The sequence below is a fragment of the Natrix helvetica genome (genome assembly GCF_964273705.1).
Source record: "Natrix helvetica genome assembly, chromosome: 2".
Taxonomy (NCBI): Eukaryota; Metazoa; Chordata; class Lepidosauria; order Squamata; family Natricidae; genus Natrix; species Natrix helvetica.
Window position 1 is genome coordinate 293881063 of NC_138552.1, and position 18424 is coordinate 293899486.

The 18424-nt window shown below is 49.7% G+C and overlaps 1 protein-coding gene across 1 annotated transcript in view; it reads left to right on the top strand.

Moving 5' to 3' along the window:
- Positions 1–18424, top strand: part of LOC309387466 (inactive serine/threonine-protein kinase TEX14-like) — a gene marked incomplete at its 5' end in the record, with an annotated part of 48462 nt that overhangs the window by 18345 nt on the left and 11693 nt on the right. Inside the window, 3 exons of the mRNA XM_081943947.1 lie at positions 889–1010; positions 3430–3626; positions 8020–8107. Coding sequence (XP_081800073.1) covers positions 889–1010; positions 3430–3626; positions 8020–8107 — 407 coding nt within the window. The remainder of the gene's footprint in view (positions 1–888; positions 1011–3429; positions 3627–8019; positions 8108–18424) is intronic.

Genomic DNA, 18424 nt, shown 5'->3' on the forward strand with positions numbered 1-18424 from the left:
GTTGGGCTAAGAGAAAGAGAGCGACTGGCCCAAAGTCACCCAGCTGGCTTTCATGACTAAGTCGGGACTAGAACTCACAGTCTCCTGGTGATTGGCCTGAAGTTACCCACCTGGCTTTCATACGTGAGACTAGAACTCACCATCTCCTGGTGATTGGCCCAAAGTCACCCAAACAGCTTTGATGCCTAAGGCAGAACTAGAACTCACCATCTCCTAGTTTCCAGCCTGGTGCCTTAAATCAAATCCATCCTCGAGTTTCCAATTAAACGGCTTCCAAATAATTTATATTTTTTAAATCCCAATTTTGCAATCCCAGTTTTGCTTTGAACCGGGATCTCGAGAGTTATATTTTGATCCCTGTTTCAAGACTTTTCATCCCTTGATTTAACATGTTGGGGCCCTGCCCCTCAAAAGGCCATTGGTATGGTTTGTTCTAGAATTCTGAGTTAGAACCTTCCAGATTGTCCCATAGGAAAATAGGGTTACCATATTTTTTGGAGTATAAGACGCAACCCCCCTCCCCCCAAAGGGTGAAAATTTGGGTGCGTCTTATAAACTGAATACAGCATTTTTGGCCTCCTGAAATCCCGCCCTTCGCATCCCATTTTTGCAAAAATGGATGCGCAGAGGGTTTGGGAGGCCTGCAGAGTGCTCCTGGGGGCCAGGAAAATTACCTCTTCAAAATCTTGGTGGTTCTTATACTCCGGTGCGACTTATAGTCTGAAAATTACGGTACTTAGGTGTTCATAACCTCAAGAGTGTTTGGAGAGAGGATTGAATTCCTGGGAAGAAAGGCTCAAAAAATAAGATTATTGTAGTCCAGCATTTCTGGACTGACGAGAAACCAACACTGATGTCTTCTCATCCGTTTTGTTCTGTTTCGGCCAGATCCCTTGGAGCTATTCAAGAAATATCCAGCATCAATTACAAGGATTTGTCGAACACGTCAGCTGTGAAAACTCCCAGAAATTCGAATTCCCCCATTCAGACCAGCACCCCGCTCAGCCCCGGTTAGTCAAGGGTTTCTGGAAGTAGCAACAGTATAGCTCATAATTGTGGGGGGGGGGGGGAAGCGCCCTTCAAAGTTGGGAGAATTGGGGGTTCAGCTTCAGTCTTTGCCATTTCAAGAGGCAAACATCCCTAGAAAGCTGCAGAAAAATGTGTTGCGTAAGAGAGGCATGTTACGATAGCACAGAGGTCTCCAAACTTAGTAACTTTAAGAGGGGAGGACTTCCACTCCCAGAATTCCCCAGCCAGCAGGCTTTAAGATGGGTGGACTTCCACTCCCAGAATTCCCCAGCCAGCATGCTTTAAGATGGATGGGCTTCCACTCCCAGAATTCCCCAGCCAGCAGGCTTTAAGATGGGTGGACTTCCACTCCCAGAATTCCCCAGCCAGCATGCTTTAAGATGGATGGGCTTCCACTCCCAGAATTCCCCAGCCAGCAGGCTTTAAGATGGGTGGACTTCCACTCCCAGAATTCCCCAGCCAGCAGGCTTTAAGATGGATGGGCTTCCACTCCCAGAATTCCCCAGCCAGCAGGCTTTAAGATGGGTGGACTTCCACTCCCAGAATTCCCCAGCCAGCAGGCTTTAAGATGGGTGGACTTCCACTCCCAGAATTCCCCAGCCAGCAGGCTTTAAGATGGATGGACTTCCACTCCCAGAATTCCCCAGCCAGCATGCTTTAAGATGGATGGACTTCCATTCCCAGAATTCCCCAGCCAGCAGGCTTTAAGATGGGTGGACTTCCACTCCCAGAATTCCCCAGCCAGCATGCTTTAAGATGGATGGACTTCCATTCCCAGAATTCCCCAGCCAGCAGGCTTTAAGATGGATGGACTTCCACTCCCAGAATTCCCCAGCCAGCATGCTTTAAGATGGGTGGATGTCAGCATGCTGGCTGGGGAATTCTGGGGATGGAGGTCCATCCATCTTAAAGCATACTTTAACACACAACCTCAAGTTGCTGAGTGACACTGCCATAGAAGTTTTGATCTTCTTGCGCTCCAGGAAGTAGACAAGTGTCCATGCATAGATGAGCTTTGTGTCACTTGTGTATCCTGGACCAGGGTTGGGAGTTCGGGGTTCCCTCCCGCAGTGGTTCACCTCTTGGGCAGTGGTGAAATCTAACATTTTTTGCCACCGGTTCTGTGGGCGTGGCTTGGTGGTGGCAGTGGGGTCATGTGACTAGGTGACCTAGTCACATGACTAGGTCATGTGACTAGGCCAACTTTTTTTGACTTTGTAAAGCATTTTTTCCCGCTAGTATAAAAAAAAAAGAAAGTGAGCCACGCAATTGTTGGAAGCTTTTTTCCCCACTTTTTAAAGCATTTTTTTCCTGCCAGTTCAGGTGAATATGCAGGAAAAAAATGCTTTAAAAAGCGTGGAAAAAGCTTCCAAAGATCACGTGGCTCAGAGCTGATGCGCACAATCCTCCCGAGGTTTTTTTTTTTTTTACTACCGGTTCGCAGAACCAACGATAATCATCCCTACTGGGAGGATTTCTCCCCTGCTGTTGGGATTTAGGTAGTTGGGCAAATGAACATTTTCTGCAGGATTCGCTCTCCTGTGAAGTGTCCTTCTGTAGGTCTTAGAGATAAACCATCACAGCACAGATATTTAGAAAGTCCCTGGAAAGCTGCTGCTTAAAGAAAATTTGGGGACTAAGATGAGCACAATGAAGGTGTGTAGGGTGTATACATTCAGTTTTGGTCGCCACGATGTAGAAAAGATGCGGAGACTCTAGAAAGAGTGCAGAGAAGAGCAACAAAGAGGATTAGGGGACGAGACTAAAACATATGAAGAACGGTTGCAGGAACTGGGTATGTTTAGCTTAAGAGAAAGAAGGACTAGGGGAGACATGATAGCAGTCTTCCAATATCTCAGGGGTTGCCACAAAGAAGAGGGAGTCAAACTATTCTCCAAAGCACCTGAGGGTAGAACAAGAAGCAATGGGTGGAAACTAATCAAGGAGAGAAGCAACTTTGAACTGAGGAGAAACTTCCTGACAGTTAGAACAATTAATCAATGGAACAGAAGTTGCCTCCAGAAGTTCTGAATGCCCCAACACTGGAAGTCTTTAAGAAGATGCTGCACACGACTGGCTCCTATTTAGCTGGTTGTCCACTAAGACTCCCAAGATCCCTCTCCCAGTCACTACTATTAAGCCTGGTTTCACCCCAGCCTATATGTGTCCTTTTGGGTTTTCTTGCCTAAGTGTAAGACTTTCCTTTTCTCTACGTTGAATTTCAATGAATCTTCTCTTTCTGAACATCTGGCAGTAATTTGTAATCCCCCCCCCAGAGGTGAACCAAAAGGAGCTATTTAGAACTCGTTTGAATAAATTGTGCGTGGGAGAAGAAAAAGGACGGATTAAAAACTCGTTCCATTCTCTCCCTCTCTCTCTCTTTTTCTTTTCTTTTCTCAGTGAATCCACCACCGAAATTTTCCTCCACCGTCACAAAATGCAAGGATTATTGTGTGATGACCATAGATACTTCCTGTTGGGCTATGCACGACATCTCCTTGTTGGGGGTCACTACGTTTCCTGTACCTTGTGAAACAAGGGTGACGATAGAAGAGGCACCTCCTGCCCCACATCCATCATCTGGCCTTGTGCAGCATGTAAGTGGATTCAGGAAATCACACAAATGGAATAGAATAGAATTGGAAGGGACCTTGGAGGTCTTCTAGTCCAACCCCCTGCCTAGGCAGGAAACCCTACACCACTTCAGACAAACGGTTATCCAGCATCTTCTTAAAAACTTCCAGTGTTGGAGCATTCATAATTAATTCCACTGATTAATTGTTTCTCCTCAGTTCTAAGTTGCTTCTCTCCATGATTAGTTTCCACCCATTGCTTCTTGTTCTACCTTCAGGTGCTTTGGAGAATAGTTTGACCCCCCCTCTTCTTTGGGGCAACCCCTGAGATATTGGAAGACTGCTATCATGTCTTCCCTAGTCCTTCTTTTCATCAAACTAGACAGACCCAGTTCCTGCAACTGTTAAACGTTGTTACGTGTGGATTGCTTATTTCGTATTCTATGACTATGACTGAATGTTGTATTTGTGATGATTGTATTATATGATTATCATCATGATATGGGCCTCTAGGTGGCCTCTAGGTGGCTCTCTCCCCTCACAATCAGGAGGCCGTGAGTTCCATCCTAAGTAGAGGCAAATATTTCTCTCTGGGCACAATGAGAATATATGTGCCGAACAAAACTCCGCATTGGTGACAGGAAGGGCATCGGGCCAGTAAACACTCTGCTAGCTCCATTCAGTTGCCCCAACTCCACTCACCAAGGGATTATGGGGTCATTAAATGATGATGGTTTAGTGACCATTCCGTTAACATGGCACTGAAAAAGTTACTTATGTCCAGTCCTCACACTTACGACCATCATAGCATTCCCAAAGGAGCATGTGGTCAAAATGTATGACGTTTATGTCCGTTGCAGTGTCCCAGGGTCACATGATCCCCTTTTATGACCTTCCCAGGAGGCTTCTGACAAGCATGGGGAAAACCGGATTCACTTAATGATGGCCTGCTTCGCTTAACAACTAGCAGTGATTTGCTTAAGAACCGTGGCAGAAAAAAGGTTGAAAAAATGGGGTGTGACTCACTTAACAACTTCCTTGCTTAGCAAAGGAAACTCTGGTCCCAATTGCGGTCCTAAGTCAAGGATAAGGCAAATATTTCTCTCTCTGGGCACAATGAGAATATATATCTGCTGAACAAAACTCCGCATTGGCGACAGGGAAGGGCATCCGGCCAGCAAAACACTAAGCTCCATTCAACTGCCCAGACTTCACCCCGCAAGGGATTATGGGGTCATTGAAAGAGGATGATCATGATATATATCACTTGTTGCTTGTACGTATACGGAGAGCTTCTGCACCGGGGACGAATTCCAGACACGCTTAGCCAATAAAGAATTATCTGTTGGTATTCTTTGCCATCTCTGCTGCAGGGGGAGAAGGAATTAGAGGATTAGATCAAGGAAGGAAGCTGTCAGCCGCTGCCCCTGGTCACCTCCGTCCTCTTTCGATTGGCAGCTCAGCCAGACGGTGCTTAATCAGCTCATTAGGAGTGGCTAAGAAAGGAAGGATAAATTATTGAAAAGATTTTGCTTCTTAAGAGTCTCTTCCTTTCCCCCCAGGAAAGGTTTTGGCTTGTTTGCGTGAGAACCAGACAAATTCCCCGGAGAAATTGTAAAATAGCATAGAATAACAGAGTTGGAAGGGACCTCAGAGGTCTTCTAGTCCAACCCTCTGCTCAGGCAGGAGACTCTCTGTTAATCTGTTAAAAAGACTGCTATCTTGTCACCCCCTAGTCCTATTCTATCTTATTTTTCATCTTGGCACTTTAATTTGGTATATATTGGTACTGATGTCCCTCTATATCTCTACAGTTTTGCCACGATTACAGGTAGTCCTCGACATACGATTGATCCCAAGTGAGAGAGGGAAGTGAATTCTGCCCCCCGTTGTGAAGTGAATCCCTGCACTCGTGAAGTCAGCAACACGGTTGTTAAGCGAAGCCAGGTTCCCCCGTTGACTTTGTTAGAAGGGCGATCCCAAGACCTTAGGAAAAATGCAGCCGTCACGAGTACATGCCAGTTGCCAAGCGGGTGAATTTTGGCTACGTGATGCTGAGACGAGGGGGAAAAGTCACAAGTCGCTTTTTTCACTGCCGCTGTGACTTGGAGCGGTCACTAAAGATACCGTTGTAAGTCGAGGACTAACGATATCCAGGCAAAGCCGGCAGTTAAGCTACCAGGCGACCCACTTGTCAAAAAGAATAGCCAAAAGGATTATTTTTGAAAATGTGTTTTCAAGGCTCTTTAAAGGCAAAATTTCCCCTAGGATACAATTTAAAGGAGCTTGTCTCTGCAAACAGCCTTCTGTTAGTTAAATAATACTGTCTGAGGCACTCAGCCTCCGCGCAGGGTATAAAAAAGGTAATTGGTACAATATTCTTTCCATTAGTAGCTATTTTATCCGTTACCAGGCAATTAGGCCTTTTGCAACCTCTGGCAAAATAAACTCCGGTGAAAGAACAAGATTGAACCTGCCAGGATGTTGCGTTTTTTTTTTTTTTTTAAGCTCAAGGAAATAAAAAGTTACAACCACACACAATTGCAAAGCCGCGTTGGCTGTGTAGGAAGCCTAGTTTTCCCATGTGGCAAGGATGGATTTCAAAGAGGAGCAATTTGCCAACCGGGCAGGTAAGTTCCCGGTTGCAGGTAATTGTGTTGCCCTGGGCAGACACGGACACACAAACGGACACACATTTTCCCAGTGAAGGCACATTTGAGGTCGTGGTGAAATTCAAAGGTTTTCTCGACCAGTTCTATGGGTGTGGCTTGGTGGTCACGTGATCGGGTGGGCGTGGCTTGGTGAGCGCATGATCGGGTGGGCGTGGCTTGGTCATGTGACCGGGTGGGCGTGGCTGCACAACTGACTCATGCACAATGCACAATGCAAAAGCAACTGGAATTCACACAAAATGTTCCCTGCAACAAGCAGGAACCTCACCGAGTCGCCGAGAGCTCAAAATCCAACTGTCACACTTTCCACAAAAATCACACAAAAGCTGCACCACTGATGCATAACACCCAATGCACAAAAGCAGTTGGGCTTCTCACAAAGTGGCCCCTGCAGCAAGCAGGAACCTCACAGACCATAAGCCACAGCTGAATGTTGCATAGCTGGTCGTCGGGACTTTTAAAAAAACTTTATAGCATTTTTTTTTTTTTACTACCGGTTTGAGCGAATGGTAGCATTTTCTACTACTGGTTTGGTCAAATTTGCCCCAACCCCGTAGCATTTCACCCCTGATTTGAGGAGCGTCTGACCTCAATCTGGGGTCTCCATCTAAGATAGGCTAAAAGCCAGACGGAAGTTTTCCCAGGTGGAAATGGTGGGTTTGAGACCAGAAATAGACATAACTTCTTGTTGTGGTTTGTGTGGAAGTTAGTAACAGAATTCTCCTCTTCCTGCTCTTCTCCTCCTCTTCCTTTTTGTCCTTATTCTTTTTCTTTTTCTCTTCCTCCTCTCCTTTTCTGTCCTCAACCTTCCTCTTTTTCTTTTTCCTCTCCCCTCTCCTTCCTCTTTCTCTTTTTTTCTCTTCCTTCTGCCTTTTTCTTCTTCTCTTCCTCTTTTTCTTCTTCCCTCCTTGTCCTGTTCTCCCCCTCCTTCTTTCTCTCTCCCTTCTCTTTTTTCTCCTCTCCTCTCTTCTTTCTCTTCTCCTTACCTCCTGCTTCTTTTCCTTCCTCTCTTCCTCCTCCTTTTCCATCTCATCTTCCTATTCCCCTTTTTGCCTTCCCTCTTTTTCTTCTTTTTTCTTTTCCTTTTTTCCTCTCCTCTCTTCCACCTCCTGCTTCTCCTCTTTTTCTGTTTCTCCTCCTCCTATTCTTCCTTCTCCTCTTCCTCCTCCTCTTTTCCTCCTCTTCTTCCTTTCCAGTCCTCCACCTCCTGCTTCTCTTTTTCTGTTTCTCCTCCTTTTCTTCCTTCTCCTCTTCTTCCTTCTCCTCTTCCTCCTCCTTTCCCTCCTCTTCCTCTTCCTCCTCTTCCTTTTTTTCCTCCTCTTCTTTCTCTTCCTCCTCTTCCTCTTCTCTTCTTCCTCCTCCTCTTCCTCCTCTACTTCCTCTTCCTCATCCTACTCTTCCTCCTTCTCTTTCTCTTCCTCCTCTTTTTCCTCCTCTTTCTCTTTCTCCTCTTCCTCCTCTTCCTCTTCTCCTCTTCCTCCTCTTCCTCCTCTACTTCCTCATCCTCTTCCTCTTTTCTTCCTTTTTCTCCTCCTCCCTAGCCAAGCCAATCCCATTGTTGAAAAGGCTGCTACTCACAGCCCAGTGAGGGCAGGGATGGAGATGTACAATCCATTATGTCAGGCCTCCCTCGGAGATACCTTGAGCATCTGAGGGCACCAGGTTGGAGAAAGCAATTCAAGCGCCTCCCCCTCCCTGACACCCAGTTCAGACGTTTAATTCTGCACTTTTTATGTCTTTTTCAGGACGGTAACCTTTGGCTCCCCATCTCGAGGAATCTGGCAGAGCCAGGAACGGAGATTCCTCCTGCTCAGCAAAACCCACCCCAAAGAGGTAGGTTGAGGTCCTGCAGACATGTCCCAAGTGCATCCAAGATACCTACAGTGAGTCCTCGACCTACGACTGCCATATGGAGCCCCAAATTTCCATCCGGAAGCTAAGCGAGACCGTTAAGCGAGGTTCGCCCCATCCTACGATCTTTCCTGCCGCAGTTGTTAAGTGAATCACTGCCCGCCGTTAAGATAGTCATACGGTTGCTAACTGAATCTGGCTTCCCCCTTGGCTTTCCTTGTCGGAGTACCTGACCCTGGGTGCGACACTGCAACAGTCATAAGTACATGCCAGTTGCCGAGCGTCTGAATTTTGATCACGTGACCTGGTGGGTTGCTGGCAGCGGCCGTCGGTGTGAAATCCAATCCTGTCCCTTTTTCCAGTGCTGTTGTAACTTCAAATGGTCACTAAACGTCAGTCGAGGACTCCCTGTACTTTGAAAGGGGGAAAATCTAATCCTTTTTTTCTAAATTCACCATTCGCGCTTCAAATCACATCCCCAGGGGCTGTGTCCGAACTCCTGGTGGTTTTCTAAAGTGACTAGTCCTCAATGTTAAGATTTCTGTGCCGTACCTCTTTCTATGCAGCATCTCCGAGAGGAGAGGCCATGTAAAAGCCAAAAAATATTGGATAAAAATATATACATGGTTGGAGGAGATGATACAACAGCATATTGGTCCGAAACCTGAATTATTTTTGTTGTGGATTTTACCAGAAATTTCATAGTAAAGAAAAATGTATATTTGATAATTCACATCATAACTGCAGCTAGAATTGTATTTACGTAAAATTGGACAAATGAAGAGACCCCCCTATGGATGAGAAGGTGATTAGGAAAATGTTACAATGTGCATGAATGAATAGCTTAACACTTGAAATTAAAGAGAAGGAACAATCTGATTATTATAATGTATGAGAATTATTTTATCGGTTAGAGAATAAATATGAAAAGTGGAAAAAAAGCGGGGTGAAATAGAGAAAATGTTTTAACCAAGTTAAATAAGAAGAGGACTGTTACAGCATTACAATACAATACAATAGTAGAGTTGGAAGGGACCTTGGAGGTCTTCTAGTCCAACCCCCTGCCTAGGCAGGAAACCCTATACCGTTTCAGACAAATAGCTATCCAACATCTTCTTAAAGACTTCCAGTGTTGGGGCATTCACAACTTCTGGAGGCAACTTCTGTTCCACTGGTTAATTCTCCTAACTGTCAGGTAATTTCTCCTCAGTTCTAAGTTGCTTCTTTCCTTGATTAGTTTCCACCCATTGCTTCTTGTTCTACCCTCAGGTGCCTTGGAGAATAACTTGACTCCCTCTTCTTTGGGGCAGCCCCTGAGATATTGGAAGACTGCTATCATGTCTCCCCTAGTCCTTCTTTCTTTTAAACTAGACATACCCAGTTCCTGCAACCGTTCTTCATATGTTTTAGTCTCCAGTCCCCTCATCACTCTTTCTATTTAGTTTGTATTCTGCCGTTTACATTTTAATTATGTCTGATATATGATGAGGAATAAATAATTAACCAGAAGCAGTTCCTATCTTTTTATGTCCACAGTAGGATGGCAGTTTTAATTTTTAATCATTTTGTTACGACGTCGTTTTGTCTCTTAGTGTGGGTTCTGTTTTTAACTTCATACCACAGAAAATCAGTTTTTAAACTTACGTCCAAGTAGCGCTCGATCTATGACCACAGCTGACCCCCAAATTTCCATTGCTAACCAAGACAGTTCAGGGAGCTTTGCCCCGTTTTACGACCTTCCTTGCCACCATTGTTAAGGGAATGGTTGCGGTCATTAAGTTAGCAACACTTGTTGTTAAAAGTGGATCAGGCTTCGCCCATAATGTTGCTTGTCACAAAACGGGGATCGCGTGACCCCGGTGTTAAGTCGGCACAAAAGGCGAGCAGAGTCGTGAGGAGAATCACAAGTATTTATTGAACACGAACAGACTCAACGAATATACAGGAGAGATTCAATGCAAGGTTCGTCTGACAGCTATTTATACAAAGCTGTCAGACGAACCAGCCAATCCCCAAGCCAGAGTTTCCCCGCTCTCAGCCGTCTTAGCCAATCAGACGCGACCTGGCTGTTGCTAGTGCAGATGCCGGCTGTCAGGGGGAATTCCCTGACGTCATCTGCCCGGACACAACACTCCTTCCCCCCCAGTGACTGCGCATGTGCTGACGACGCACAAACGTAGTCACGCAAATAGTCTGGGCGGCACCGGACCCGCCCAGAACGCCTCAGTTCGACAGGAGGCGCTGGAGAGGAAGGTGGTGTCCGCCGAAGCTCCTCCCGCAAGGGAGTGGAGCTCCGGGCGCCATCTTGGAGGCCCACCCCTGACGGAGAACGACCAGGCCCAGGTAGGCAGGGCCGAGGGGGCGCGGCCGAAGGCGGGCTTGAGCAGGGCACTTCTTGGTAGGCCTGGCCTGACTCGGGGAAGGCCAGTTGGAAACCGGGAGGCTGACGCCTAACGGGCGGCACACCCTCAACAATGGACGGCCGGGAGGCGGCGTCCGAGGACGGAAAGGCCCTGGGCAGCTGGACCGGGCGATCAATGTCTGGTGGAAGGGCACCAGGAAACGGAACGTTGGAGGGCTCAGGCGCAGCGACGTCGATGGCCGATCTGGCAGGGATGATGTCGCTGTTGCTGGGCAGGCGGCGCCTCAATTGATCCAGGTGCCGCCGCCATTCGGTCCCATCATGTAGCTGGACCCTGTAAGAACAGGGGCCGGTTATGGCGGTGATGGTGGCAGGCACCCACCTAACCGCCCCTGAGAATGCCTGAGCCCATACAGAATCGCCCAGAATGAAAGAACGGGGAGGGGGCCCCAGGTTGCCAGGCTGTTCACTTGAATAGAGTGGGTGCAACCTATCCAAGGTGGTCCGCAGGCGCCGGCCCATCAGCAGCTCAGCTGGAGACTTCCCGGTCAGGGGGCAAGGAGTGGCATGCTGTACCAAGAGGTAAGCAGCCACCCTTGATGGCCAGTCTGCCCCATCCATCCTGCCTAACGCCTCCTTGGCCGAGCGGACCGCCCGTTCCGCCCGGCCATTACTAGCCGGATGGTAAGGGGCGACTGGGGCATGGCGGATGCCCTGAGAAGCCAGGAACAGCTGGAACGCGGTGGATGCAAATTGAGGCCCGTTATCAGAGACAACGACGTCCGGCACGCCATGGGTGGCGAAAAGCCTAGTCAGTTCCCTGATCGTGGCCTCGGCTGTGGTGGACCTCATGAGGATGAGCTCCACCCAGCGCGAATATGCATCCACCACCACCATGAAGACCTGGCCTCTGAAGGGACCCGCGAAATCTACGTGAATGCGGGACCAAGGCCCACGGGGCAATTCCCATTCCCTAGGAGCGGCTGCCGGTGGCGCCGGTCGGGAATGCTGGCAGGGGGAGCAGCCGGCCACCCAGGCGGCTATCTCGTCATCAATGCGAGGCCACCAGACATAGCTGCGCGCCAGGCATTTCATGCGCACTATGCCCGGGTGGCCCTCATGAAGGCGAGACAGCACCTGATGGCGCAGGCTGGGTGGAATGACCACCCTGTCACCCCACAGGAGGCACCCACTGTGAAGCGACAGCTCCAGCTGCCTGGCCTTGAAGGGACGAAGGTGCTCTGGCACCGGACCCTCAGGCCAGCCCCTTTGGACCCAAAGCATGACCTGGGACAGGTCAGGGTCAGCCCTAGATTTTGAGGCCACCTCTCCGGAAGAGAGTGGCAGAGCCAAATCTGCTATGGCCAAGACCGACAGGCAAGGCACTGTCGGGGGGTCAGCAACGGGCAGGGGGCAGCGGCTGAGGGCATCAGCGTGCCCTATGTGCTTGCCCGGGCGGTAGAGCAGAGTGTAGCTGTATGCAGCTAGGAACTCTGTCCACCTGGTCATGCGCGGTGAAAGGATGGGAGGGGTCGGCTTGTTACCTGCCAAAAGCCCAAGGAGTGGCTTATGGTCGGTGAACAAAGTAAAGTGCCGACCATAGAGGTAATCATGGAACCTCTTAATCCCTGACACTGCAGCCAGAGCCTCCTTGTCGATCTGGCTGCAGTTGCGTTCTGCAGAAGTCAGTGTCCGGGAATAAAAGGCTATGGGGGCCTCCGAGCCATTGGGCAGCACATGGCTCAGGACCGCCCCCAAACCCACGGGGGAGGCGTCACAAGCAAGAGTCAAAGGCAGCTTGTCCGAATATTGAACGAGGACTGCCTCTGACGTCAGCAAGTCTTTGACAGCCGCGAACGCATGCGCTTCGTGGCTGCCCCAGCGCCAGGCCGCCGATCGGTCGAGCAACCGATGCAGCGGCTCGGCTAGTGACGCCTTATGCGGCAGAAATGGCGCGTAGAAGTTAAGCAAGCCAAGGAACGCCTGCAGCTCCGTCTTGGAGGCAGGCGTGGGGGCGTTCCTGATGGCTGCTACCTTTGAAGGGGTGGGGTGAATTCCTTGGGCGTCAATTGTGAAGCCCAGGAAATCAACCCGTGGCACAGCAAATGAGCATTTGCTGCGCTTTAATTTTAAACCCGAGCCCCTGAAACGCTCGAGGACCTTCTCTAGTACTTCGATGAGGCCCGATCGGCTGCTGGCGGCGATCAGGACATCATCGAAATACGGAACCACGCCAGGGAGCCCATGGAGCAGCCGCTCCATGAGGCTCTGGAAGATCCCCGGGGCTACGGAAACGCCGAATTGCAAGCGGCGGCAACGGAAAGCTCCACGGTGGGTGACGATGGTCTGCGCAGCCGCCGCCTCGTCATCCACCGGGAGCTGCTGGTAGGCCTGCACCATATCCAGCTTCGCAAAGATGCAGCCCTGCCCCAAAGAGTGGAGCAAGTGCTGCACTACCGGAACTGGATAGGGGTTCGCCTGGAGGGCAAGGTTGATGGTGGATTTAAAGTCAGCGCAGAGACGAATGGAGCCATCCGCCTTAACTGGGATGACCAAAGGGGTCTCCCACTTGGAGTAATCCACTGGCTCCAAGACTCCCTGCGCGACGAGCTTGTCCAGCTCCGCATCAACCTTAGCCCTCAAGGCGAAGGGCACCCTATGGGCCTTCAGCCTAATGGGGGCAACCTGGGGGTCTAGGTTCAAAGAGATGGGCGTTCCCTTATACGCCCCCAGCTGCCCATCGAACACATCGGAGAACCTGGCAAGTACGTCGGCCACGTCAGGAGGCGTGGCCACTACTTGCCTCACCCCGTGCACTGATAGGCCAAGTGCCGGGAACCAGTCAAGGCCCAGGAGGGCCGGCAAAGGCTTTTCCACTACTAGGAAGGGAAGGCACCCCGAAAAGTCCCCGTACTCCACCCGCACCAGGTGACAACCCAGGGTAGGAATTAGAGTCCCCTGGTAGTCCCGTAGGGTTGCGTCTGGAGAGGAGAGCTGGGTCTTTGAGATGCCTGGACAGAGGCGGGAGAACTCTGCCCACGACAAAAGAGATCTGGATGACCCCGAGTCCACCTCCATGGTGCAGGGGGAGCCCTCAATGAGGAGCGACGCCTTGATGCTCTCCGCACCTGCACCCGTGTGGAAGGCCAACTCTGCGGGGTTGGCATGGAAGTCAGCGTCCACGGCGTAGCAGCCTCCGAGTGAAGGCTGCTGCTGCTGCTGCTGCTGCTGCTGCTGCTGCTGTCGTCCAGCACGGCTTCCTGGTCGCTGTTTGACGGCGGCTGTGGTCGGGACGTCATCCGGACGCTGTGGCAAAGGGAACTGCGCTCGGCAGACCTGGGCCAAATGTCCTTTCTTAAGGCAGCGGCGGCAAACCGCGGCCTTAAAGGGGCAACCCGAACGGTCGTGGTTGCCTCCACAGCCAAGGCAAACCGTCACAGCTTCCCGGGCTCGCTGCGGGCCGCGTCTTCTGGAGGACTGGCCAATGCGCGCCACCGCTCCCTCCTCAGGGTAGTCAATAGGCAGGGGAACTAGTTCGTCTACCAGGCAAGTGCGGCCCGGCGGAGGCGGCAGGTTGAACATCTCCGCCATTGACTCGTCGGAGAGTTCGGCCGCCCTTGCCTGCTCAATGGCCCCAGTCAGTGTGATGTCCGCTTGTGACAGGAGCCGCCGGCAAAGGCGCAGATCTTTCACGCCGCTGACGAAGTGTTCCGTGAGGTTGCGATCGGAGCAGGAACTGGCTCACCGACTCCTCCGGCTTCTGGACACAACGCCTGAAAGCGTAGTGCCTCGCCACCCAGGATGGTGTAGGGGCGTAGTGGCGCTGAAGCCGCTCCGTTAATGTAGCCCAGTCCAGGAAGTGGACTGGCTGAGGGGCGGCTAGTGAGCGAGCGGCGCTAAACATTGGCGTGCCGCAGCAGCTCAAGAAGAAGCTGCACTTCTCGTCATCGGGAACATCGCGACGGCCGTTGGCTATCAGATAGCACTCGAAGCGCTCCAGGAACGCTTCCCATGTCTCGCCGTCACAGCCAAAGGGAACGAAGGTTGGCATCGCCGACATGGTCTCCTCAGGGTTCGAGCTAGGCTGGGCGGAACGGGTCGCCGGTACGATTGTGCCAAGATGGAACGTTCGGTGGGTTAGCGGCTGAATCCCACCTTCGTCGCCAGTGTTAAGTCGGCACAAAAGGCGAGCAGAGTCGTGAGGAGAATCACAAGTATTTATTGAACACGAACAGACTCAACGAATATACAGGAGAGATTCAATGCAAGGTTCGTCTGACAGCTATTTATACGAAGCTGTCAGACGAACCAGCCAATCCCCAAGCCAGAGTTTCCCCGCTCTCAGCCAGGTCGCGTCTTAGCCAATCAGACGCGACCTGGCTGTTGCTAGTGCAGATGCCGGCTGTCAGGGGGAATTCCCTGACATCATCTGCCCGGACACAACACCCGGGACACTGCAACCGTCGTAAATACGAGTCAGTTGGTAAGCGTCCGAATTTTGATCTCGTGACCACGGGGACGCTGAACGGTCATAAGTGTGAAAAACGGTGCTAAGTCACTTTTTCAATGGTGGTGTAGCTTTGAACGGTCACTAAACAAACCGTCGTAAGTCGAGGAGTACTTGCATTGTCACATTTCAGGCCTTTTTCCTAAATTTTGTATGGCTGCAGTCTGAATCCCCCAGCAAATAACAGATGCCGAAGGAGTGGGGATTGTATTTAGTTTCTATTTTACCCTTTACGTTTTAATTGTTTCTGACAGATGAGGAATGAATAAATAATCAACCAGGAGCCCTTCCCCAATCTTTTTATGTACACCTAAGGATTGCAATTTAATTTTAATCGTTTTGTTGTTAGATCGTTTCGTTTTGGGTTTTCTATTTTTACTTCCTACCACAGAGTCTCGGTTTTAATATTAAAAACCCCTGTGTTTTAATCGCACCCTGCTCTACTCTTACACAAGCTGGTAGGCACCGAGTTACGACCACAATCGGGCCCGAAATTTGTGTTGTTAAGCGAAACGCATTTGTTGAGTGAGCTTGCCTTATTTTACGACTCTTCTGGCTACCGTCATTAAGCGAATCCCTGCAGTCGTTAAGTTAGTCACATGGTTATTAAGTGAATCTGGCCTCCCCCTTGGCTTTCCTTGTCAGAAGGTCGCAAAAGGGAATCGCACGACCCTGGGATACGGCGGCCATCATAAATGTAAGTCAGCTGCCAAACGGCTGAGTTTTGATCACGTGACCACGGGGATGATGCAACGGTCGTAAGTGTGAAAAACGGTCACAAGTTGCTTTTTTTTTTTTTTTTTGCAGTGCCGTTGTAACTTCGAACGGTCCCTAAACGAACTGTTGTAAGTTGAGGACTACCTGATTGTGTAGAATCCATTGATCCGTCCATAGGCTTGGTGGCCGCGATTGAAATGGTTGCACAGGTAGTCCTTGACTTGCGACCGACTTGTCGCTTAACAGCAGTTGGAAATTACAATAAGCTCAAAACTTCTGGGAAGCATAAAATATAACACACACACACACACAAACACACACACACAAATATGACGTTTTGTGTACTTGGCAACTGGCTCACATTTGCAACCAGTTGCAGTGTCTGAGAGCGACACCTCCAGCCCTGATGACGTTACCTAACTGGGTAATGAAATGTCTGCAAAAATACCCCCATCAAGCTCAGAGAGCACCCAGGACTTCCCAGTTCTCCTCCCCCTCCTCCTCCTCTTCTACTCCACAAACCCCACTCCCTTCTAACACTGATGAAGTTACCTAACTGGGTAATGAAATGTCTGCCAAAAAACCACAAAGCCCAGAGAGCCACCGAGAACTCAGCAGTTGTCGTCGTCCTCCTCCTCTTTCTATTTCTCTCTACAACCCCTAAACCCTTCTAGCACTGATGATGTTAGCTAGTTGGGTGCTCTGACCGAGGCTTCCCAAGTTCATGAAGCCGACTCCTCGTCCCGATAAAACCCCTTTTATTTAGGTTAAAGTGAATTCCTCTCCAGCAAAGTCCCGGCCATCAGTCTTTCAAGAGATTTCACGACCACAGACCTTTATCAGGCTTGGAGAGCTGCCAGGCCGATATCTTCTAAACTCCATGCTGTAGCAGCAATTCCTTGGCAAGAAGTCAGGAACGGATCTTCACCCTAATGAATGGAACTGATTGTCTCCTGCAAACTCCACTCCCCTTTCGCTCCTCTTTATTCCCTTTGGGAGGGGCCATTCATCGTCTACCTGTGGCTTTACTCCAGAGTAGGTCCTTGTTTCTTAGCTCCTTCCCTTCTCCTGACAGCTCTGTGCATGCGCACACTGGGAACAGGCTCCAGCTGTTCTTCTGCCTCACAACTCCGAAGGCAGCTGATAACTGGCAGACGGCCCTGGCCCCCTCTCTACCTCCGACACAGAGCCCTCGTCCGAGCCTTCCCCAGACTCCAGGACTGGCCCATTTTCCTCCCAACCTCCTTACTATCTGAGTCTGTTAGCAGCTCTGCTGGCAGGCCGCAACACTGGGTCATGAAGCATCCCTCCTTTCTAGCACTAATGATGTTACCTAGTTGGGTCATGAAATCTCTGCAGGAAAATACCCAAGCTCAGAGAGAACCAAGGAGTCCACAATCCTCCTCCTCTTCCTTCTCCTCCTCCACAAACCCCTCTCCCTTTTACAACTGATGATGTTACCTAGCTGGGTCATGAAACGTCTGCAAGAAAACCACCAAGCTCAGAGAGCATTGGGGATCCCACATTTCAACCCTCAGCTACAAATATTCTCATCTCTAACGTATTTTGATCTGTGGTTGAATTGGGGTGTTTGTGTGTTACCTGATCATCCAGCCTGCTCAGTGTTGGCTTCCGACTACAGGACCCATCTTCCACTGAGCCATCGTGGAGTGGGCAATAGTTTAATATTTTACACCGCCTGACTGTTAATCCAGGGATCATTGAATTCGTTGCTCAAATCTCGTTACGCATTGTCTCTCTCCTGGGAACAAGTCATATTTTTTTCTTGATTGGCCCAATTAGAAAATCATTATAGTAGCGATCGGAGCAAGAAATCATTGTCCAAAGCTGACTTCCTCTTTTCTCTCTCCTTGTCGCTTCCGACAGACCACAGTAAATTAAATCTCCCTTTTATTTCTTTCAAATAAAAGGGGATATGGGAGGTTAATCCCACAGAGAACCATTGTTATGGAGGATTCAATTGAATAGAATAGAATTGGAAGGGACCTTGGAGGTCTTCTAGTCCAACCCCCTGCCTAGGCAGGAAACCCTATACCGTTTCAGACAAATGGTTATCCAGCATCTTCTTAAAGACTTCCAGTGTTGGGGCATTCACAACTTCTGGAGGCAACTTCTGTTCCACTGATTCATTGTTCTGTCAGGAAATTCATCTTCAGTTCTAAGTTGCTTCTCTCCTTGATTAGTTTCCACCCATTGCTTCTTCTTCTACCCTCAGGTGCCTTGGAGAATAGCTTGACTGCCTCTTCTTTGTGGCAACCCCTGAGATATTGGAACAATGCTATCATGTCTCCCCTAGTCCTTCTTTCTCTTAAGCTAAACATACCCAGTTCCTGCAACTGTTCTTCATATGTTTTAGTCTCCAGTCCCCTAATCCTCTTTCTTGCTCTTCTCTGCACTCTTTCTAGAGTCTCCACATCTTTCCTACATCGAGGCGACCAGAACTGAATGCCGTATTCCAAGTGTGGCCTTACCAAGGCCTTATAAAGTGGTTTCCATATTGTTACCCTGTTTTCCCTGAAAATAAAACCTCCCCGGATAATAAGCCCAATCGGGCTTTTGAGCGCACGCATGCGCTAAAATAAGCCCTCCCGGAAAATATTGCCACACAGCGGCAGCCCTGAGGTGACCACGCTCGCCGCCTCCTGCACCTCAAAAATAATAAGACCTCCCTGAAAATAGGGCCAAGCGCTTG